Raw genomic sequence first — 7,417 nt, 5'->3', positions numbered from 1 at the left:
GACTGAAGGTAAGGTGAGTAAAACTGCTATATGTTACCCCCTAGATAAAATAAGCACTACATCTTGGAGAATGGGGATAGCCGCACAGCAAGGATACATTTTTGTTATTTCCCCAGAGTTCTTCTGTAAATAAAATAGCTTCACATTCCTTTTAAACATAAAACCAAACAAAATGTGTACTAGAAAGGCCTACCTGCCTTATTCTCCACCTTTCCAGTACATTGTCTGCTATGCTCTAAAAGGGTCAGTCCTCTACAAAGTGATATTTTATTACTAGGTGTTCACCTTATCTGTAAAAAATAAGTCAAGGCAACTGGACTTGCTGTATTTTTCTTGAAGACGTTTCACTGGTCCAGTTGCCTTGACTTATTTTTTACAGATATACCATGACCTGGATGAATGAGAACCTTCACAGACAGGTGTTCACCTTGTTTTAGAAACACGAAAAGTGTCAGCGTAAGAATTTTGGTGATCTTACCAGCATCAGCAGTGTACATTCATCGTCTGTATGTTTTGTTTTTTCCTTCTTTCCCATGTTTTCTTCAGCTGCACTAAAGGAGCCTTTTGAGAGTTTTGCTTTTTCTCCCACATCTCTGACCTCCAGTAATATGTCTGAGTTCACTTTTGACTTCCCAATACCTGATCCCAGAGACGCAACACAATCTGATTTTGGTGCCAATTTTAGCCATAATGTTGGCACAATGAAAACTCAGGTAGAGAACACACAGCCTCAAAGGCCTCAGCTTGCTCTGTATGAGAGTAACAGCAGAACGTACAATAGAGGGCGCAAGAAGATTCAGAGATTCCATAGCGCTTTTGAGAAAGTTGACAACATGCGCTATTATTTGTCGGAGAGAACTTTGAGGAACTATGTTTTTGAAGAATATGTAGGTTTCTCTAATGCCAACTATTGTCTTGATGATGTATTTGTTGAAGAAAACTCAAATCCTTCTGACAAGCCTTCAAAGTCTGCCTCTATCAACTGTAGCCTGCCTACAGTACATACAAACAATGGTATGACAAGCATGCCTTGTGTTGCTTGGTTGTGCAGTGTAGTCCCAAATAGTGGACTTCTTTGCTAGTCATTATGTGGACAAGTACCTCATACCCCTTTTTCACATTATACTGTGTCTGTTGCATTTTGATATCCTTTAATATGATTTTGGTTTTCTTACCCCATGTTGCCTCCAAGCAGCTTGATTTGCTGACATTTTTTTTTAATCGGTTTGCATATGTCATAAGCATAATGTGTGTTCATTGGATTTACATATGGATGTACTTGTGTATGCAAACTTGTTCTGTATTTTGAAAATGGATGTTTTGTGCTGAAACTGCATGTGTTTATCTGCATGGAGTGAAGAGTTTAAATGTTTAATTTCTGATAAACATTTTGTTATGCGATGGTACTAAACACTTGTATACATTGCACTGATGTATATATAGTACTCTCTTCCCAGATGTGTAAAAGTCTTATTTAGCCTTATTATGTTTTTCTTGTATAGTGTCGTCGGATTCCAATCAAGCAATTTGTGTTTAAAAACCAGTTTTTAAAAGGGCAGCGCCCTGCAAATCTTGTTTCCTTCTATTCTGTGCACATAGTCTTATGTCAAAGAAGGCCCCCCCAAGACTCGTTCAGATGTGCATGATAGGGATCATCAGGGAAGCGTACATATCAAACGTGATATGACTTTTTTTAATAGAACATCAATAAACGTTAAAGCGTGTCTCTGTTTTGCCCCTCTGTACTTTCCTTGTGTAATATATTGAGTTACTTGACTGAGGGCATGTGCTGTATAGGCATTGTTCACACCAGCTGTGTTTTTTAGAAATCAAAAGATCTCACTGCACTCCTTACCAGAGTCAAAAAGACCCGTACGGACGGGTGGGTGCTTGTAGTGGCCACGGATGGCACCATGAAAAGATCAGATAGAAAATAACGTCACCAGTACTCCAAGGGATAATAAAGCAATAGTCCATTTATTGGCACATTGCCATTCAAATGCAAGCGCTTTCGGGGCCTCAGAGTGTCCCCTTCATCAGGCTCAGAATGACGCTTGGAAAATGCAAGCACAGTAAATTTGATTAGCCTAGTTCACATCATTGTGTTCACTTCCAGTGTTTTCAAAAAAAGGTCAGCAGCATGCATTTTTTTCACACCGGAACATGCCTGAATGTGCCTGAATGTGCCTGAATGCACAATGACGCATCCAAAATAATGTTTCCATACTAATCATGATTATGGAGTTAAAAAAAAAACGTATCACGGTACAAACGTGTATAAGTCCATGAAACGCACAGTTATGGTGTGAACAAGCCCTTAATAAACACACTGAATAAACCAGAAGGGACAAGCATTTTGGCGGTTAATATTGTCATATAGGTGCACTTCATTACCAGATCAGAACAGAAATCATATTTAACAGTATAGAAAAGGAAAAAGAAGATCCAAAAAGTACAAAATAATTATGATGGCCGGTTTATTACAGTTTGCAAGCTAATCACTATGTTTGGAATCTGCTGAAGAAGCAGTGGTATTAGTTATGCCTTGATTGGGCCTCACATTTTGGACATTCATTTATAGAAATGAACAGACAGCTGTTGCCTATAGGTAATTATTTGTGATGGTAAAGTTCAGACAGTGGGTTGCCTTATGGGCCTTGCAGAAAATAGTTGGTAGCATTTCCTAATATTTCAGTAGCTATGTAGTCAGCGTGATACTGGGCCGTCAGGCTGAGCTATGTACTTTTTTTTTAAGGTTTACATTTAGCAGTTTGAATTTTACAGTTTTTCCATTTGCATATATATGTAAAGCCGGGTAACCCGTAGAAGCAAAAAAGATACCTGTTGAGTAACTCTGAGCTTTTGTATCTGTGAGTCTAAGCAGGTCCCTTGGCTCATTATCTTTGTACTTTGTGTGTATATGATAGTAAAACACGAGCAGTAAAAAACACAAAAGATTAAAATACTGATATTGTCCTTATGGCTCTAACTAGCTGGGCCCTCTCCATATTGAAGGAATGTTGACTTTGAACTGGACCGGAGCTTTGGCAGGCCGGTCTGCTTAGGCCAGGGCTGGACCAATCTCAGGAGCTAGGTAGCTAATGTTCTTTAAAAATTACAATTAACTCCAAACTTTTGAGGTTTTCTCTGGTTGTTGTCAAAAAAAATCATGGTGGCTCCTGAATTCCATATTGATTTGTCCACCCCTGGCTTAGCCTGATTGGTCACCATGAGTGTTTGTACATCTTATACTAGTAAATAGAGACCTTTTGTCTGGCAGAATAGTCATCTTGAAGTAAAGTTTAGGACAGTATTATCATAGACCAAGAGACTATCACAAATTACCATCTACCCTTATTACTGTTCATGATCCTGATTGAACAGGATCAAATCTGCAGCTTTATGCTTTGCCTTTTGCAGGACGAAACAGGTTTACTTTACTGCTGCCCTCCTATCTTCATATACTTACCATCCCTTCACTACCCCAGCTTTTCTTTCAGTCCCAAGAATGAAGAGAATACCCATTACATCTGTGTATAGGGAGTATGGGACTCGCTCCCTTTCCTCCTGCATGATAGAATGGGTGATTACTCATTGACTGCTCAGGGAGCAGGATAGAGTGTTTCATCATTTTGCAAGCTGTCACACTGATCTACTCATAAAGTGGGGGGTATGTGCAGCTGGGAGGGGCAGCAGTTAAGCATGCTTGGGTAAAGCATAGATCTCTTTAACCTGCGTAGTAACATTCTGGTCAAAGAGCAATGTAACATCTTGGCAAGGCACATTCCATCTAATGTAAGACTTGACGTTTTGATAGTAATTTTTGTTTTGTTTGTAACAACATTGCCTGGGGTCCAACCAAAGCAAGAGCTAAACGTTTTTTAGCACTGTAGCCATTCATTAACTGTTACTAAAATAATGTTTTCTCCAACAGTGTCACCACCTGCACGACCAACCACACCACACTCTGTAGGCACAATCATACCACCTCCGCGACCTCCATCAAGACCAAAGCTTCCCTCAGGCAAACTCAGTGGAATTATTGAAGTAGTGAGTATTGTTAGAAACCTAGTACAATAATACTACAGAAATGGTAATTGGTAATGCAGTGTGATGCTTTGTTTCTGACTAGGTGAATAAAGTGATGATTATAAGTCAGTGTATTTCCACTTTTGCAGTCAAATATGAGAAAACCTAATATGCTTGTGTTCTTATTGACACACAAAACCTAAAAATTATTTTTAAAAAATATCTCTAGTAGTACCCTTTAGAGCTTACTTTGGTGAAGGCCTTTGTACAGATTCCAGACTATTCTGAGCAGGTTGTAAGTGAAAGTAGAGGGACAGACCGAGCTTCCTCTTAACATGCAATGCTGCTAAGTCTTTAACCCTTTGTTGGGGCAGACCATGTTTATATCTAGTTTACAAGTGATAACGAAATCTGCCAGCACGGTACAGACAGGGTTAATTAGTGTAAACAAAACACAGACCCCCCCCCCCCCAACATTACATGGGGGGAGGCTAGGTAGGGTTTTTAAGCAAGTAAAAAACAAAATATGTAAACATTTCTGCTGACATTTGTAAGTTCTGCAATCTTAATGGCAACATGTAATAAATAAAGTGTGTACTATCCCAAGCTGCAAGAGTGGAAATACACTTTAAATCTAATGATCACACACGCAATAGTGGCTTGTTGCCTGTTTTCTTTTAAATAAATTCTAGTAAAAGCAAGGCTGATAATAGTGAGTCAAATGTCACCCCTTGAATGACAGGAATGGAGAAATGCTTGTCTGTCTTCTATGGCACTGGAACACATCACTATGTATTGTGATTCTTAACCAATGCCGAGAGCAACACCTTTGCAGTTAAGTAGTTCCAGAAGAGATAGGGAGCATCCAGGCCACATATTTGTGTGAGATTCATTAAACAAAAGAGGGTTGGCTATATCCCCCTCCCCAGCAGCACCATGTTACCTTTCATTGCAGTTGCTGGAAGTACATGCTACTTACGAGTATCGAGAAGCTTGTGGCTCACTCCATGTGACAGCACAAGTGCTTGAATTTCTCATCACTGTCACATAGAGTGAATGAGAAGAAGAGACCATAACTCTGTGTAAGCCAAGACTTGAGTAACTTGGACCTTACACATAAAGATTTCTTCTGCTCCTAGCGACTAAACGACGTGGTAGCAGAGGAAAGTATAGGTCAGTGAGTATGTTACACGGAGGATTCAAGTAAGATTGTTACTTTGCTCTGTATCAGTAAAACATTGATTTTAGGGCCCGTTCACACCAAAATCAGACTGAAAGCCTAAGTCCATGGAGATCCGTTGACTTCCGTTGCATTTTTTTCTTTTTGCCAATCTTTAACATGTTCTGAGTGGACAAACTTTTTTTTTTTTTAACGTGTTCCTTTGCGTTGCATTGACATCTGTTTTTGATGTGTTGTGTTACATTGTGCATGCTCTACTCCTTTTTTTTTTTAAAGCACACTGCAATGAAATGCAGCGTTGTGAAGTTGAACTGGTTCCATTCACACCCATACATTTTTCGGGTTGTCTTCCATTATTGACATCCCTTGAAAATCAGATGCTAATGGATTCGGTGTGAATGGAGCCTTAAGGTAACCCTGAACAGCCAGAGCTTCGAATAGGGGTGGGAATTCAGCCATTTATGGCTACCCTAGAAATGCTAACTTATATTTGTAATTTCACACTAGAATTAACATTTGCTTTAACTTTCTCAAGAGTTGCTGTTTGATTGAAACTCCATTCCTGTGTGTGACGAGGCCTGATCGGTTGCAATGAGACCTATGTGTGAAATATTGGCATTTGTAGCTCAAATTGGAACGTCAGCCAAAGTGGCTTGTGTAACAATCTTTTGTTGTGTCAAGTCACACATTAAGGAATCTACTTTTCTATATGAAATAATTTTTGTGGGGGGGGGAGTTATATAACAGACATTTAAGCAGTTAATTTTAATCTGAGAAAATTACTGATTTATTAAAAGAATCCCGGTCAAATATAGAAAATACTTTATAGCTTACCATAAGTAAAACATTTAATTCAGAAAAAGGGGAACATTAGTACCCCCAACAAATGTTGGGACTATTTTGGCATAAACAAAATAAAATGTTATTGAAAAAAAGAAACAAGATGTTCATGTAAACTTGTATGTTTCAGTCAAGTTATAACACGGGTATAAATACACGGTCTAGGAAAAAAATTGCATCATTTCTGGATTCTCTTAATGTATTTGTTTACAAGGTGACATTGCAGGAGTCCCAACTCACGAAAACTCAAAGCACACCAAAAATGCAACACATAAAGCACACTAATACCTCTATAGTACTTTAATCTGTGAATGTTTTGAGGATTTTGTAATATTATTCACTTTATGATTTCTGTAACACTTTGTTAAATAGTTAATAAAATAAAACTATAGCATGGCACTTGTATATAAAAATACAGTATATTGATCTAGGCATGTAATTATCACCTAAGTGCAATTGAGCTGCTTGTTATCCACTCTGCACATTTTTCAAAAAAAATGATTGTTGATTTTCTGTACATTAGCCACCTTTTAGATGTTTTGCAGGAGCAAAATAATATATAAGATTTTGAAAAAAAAATATTTTACCAATTCTATTTCTATTTCCTTTCAAGCCGCGACCGTTCAGTCCCCCCGTGACATCTAACACTAGCCCCCCTTCCTCGGCTTCTTTGCCGCGTGCGGAAAGTTCTTCTTCAATATCCTCGTCTGCTTCAATTAGTGCAGCAAATACTCCCACTTTTGGTAAGTGCTATGTGCGTTTGTCGTGTACCTGTCACCGTGTACCGTTTCTACCTTTTGGAAATAGGTTGTTGTAATAAGCATTTACTGCTCTGAAACCATGTGTGAACATATTATATCAAGCATTCACTACTCTGAAACAAAGTGTGACAGGAAAGCAAGACAAATTGTCCAATAGTTATGACTTTGCAGAAGTCTTTGTGTATTATTTGTCAAGGTTTCGGGTGACACTTGAAAGCCAGCATTGTAAATACAAAGTACTGCATGTACAGTACCTACGTTAGTATTATCAGTTAGGCTTCTGGCCCATACGTGTTACAAATTCTTTGGCAGTCATAAATAATATGCAATGCAGAGCCCTGCTTTTTTTAGGAAGCATCTGGAACAGAGGGTATTGTGGTCTTGGGCTAAAACAATATTTCTAAAAAATATTTCATTTTTTTAGGCAGGTGAATATAAGATATTGCATTCTGCGTTTGAGCCAGTTGGTGGTGATTTAGGCTTTTCAATTATCCAAGTCTTTTGTTTGCTTCTGTAATAACACAAGCTGAAATTTATACCTGAAAGTAAATAGCTCATTAAGTTGAGTCATCCCCTCTTTGATGGCTTGGCCAGTGGGCACTGTCAA

At 38.5% G+C, this 7,417-nt stretch overlaps 1 protein-coding gene and 1 long non-coding RNA gene across 2 annotated transcripts in view; one reads left to right on the top strand and one right to left on the bottom strand.

Moving 5' to 3' along the window:
• The window catches only part of LOC108788485, a 25,002-nt gene that overhangs the window by 1,724 nt on the left and 15,861 nt on the right, over nt 1-7,417 (bottom strand). The window lies entirely within an intron of this gene.
• The window catches only part of FCHO2 (FCH domain only 2), a 134,405-nt gene that overhangs the window by 113,887 nt on the left and 13,101 nt on the right, over nt 1-7,417 (top strand). Inside the window, exons 18-19 of the mRNA XM_018558243.1 lie at nt 3,935-4,050; nt 6,663-6,792. Coding sequence (XP_018413745.1) covers nt 3,935-4,050; nt 6,663-6,792 — 246 coding nt within the window. The remainder of the gene's footprint in view (nt 1-3,934; nt 4,051-6,662; nt 6,793-7,417) is intronic.

The sequence above is a fragment of the Nanorana parkeri genome, unplaced genomic scaffold (genome assembly GCF_000935625.1).
Source record: "Nanorana parkeri isolate BGI_ZX_2015 unplaced genomic scaffold, ASM93562v1 scaffold327, whole genome shotgun sequence".
Taxonomy (NCBI): Eukaryota; Metazoa; Chordata; class Amphibia; order Anura; family Dicroglossidae; genus Nanorana; species Nanorana parkeri.
This window is presented reverse-complemented; position numbering and strand designations above follow the sequence as displayed.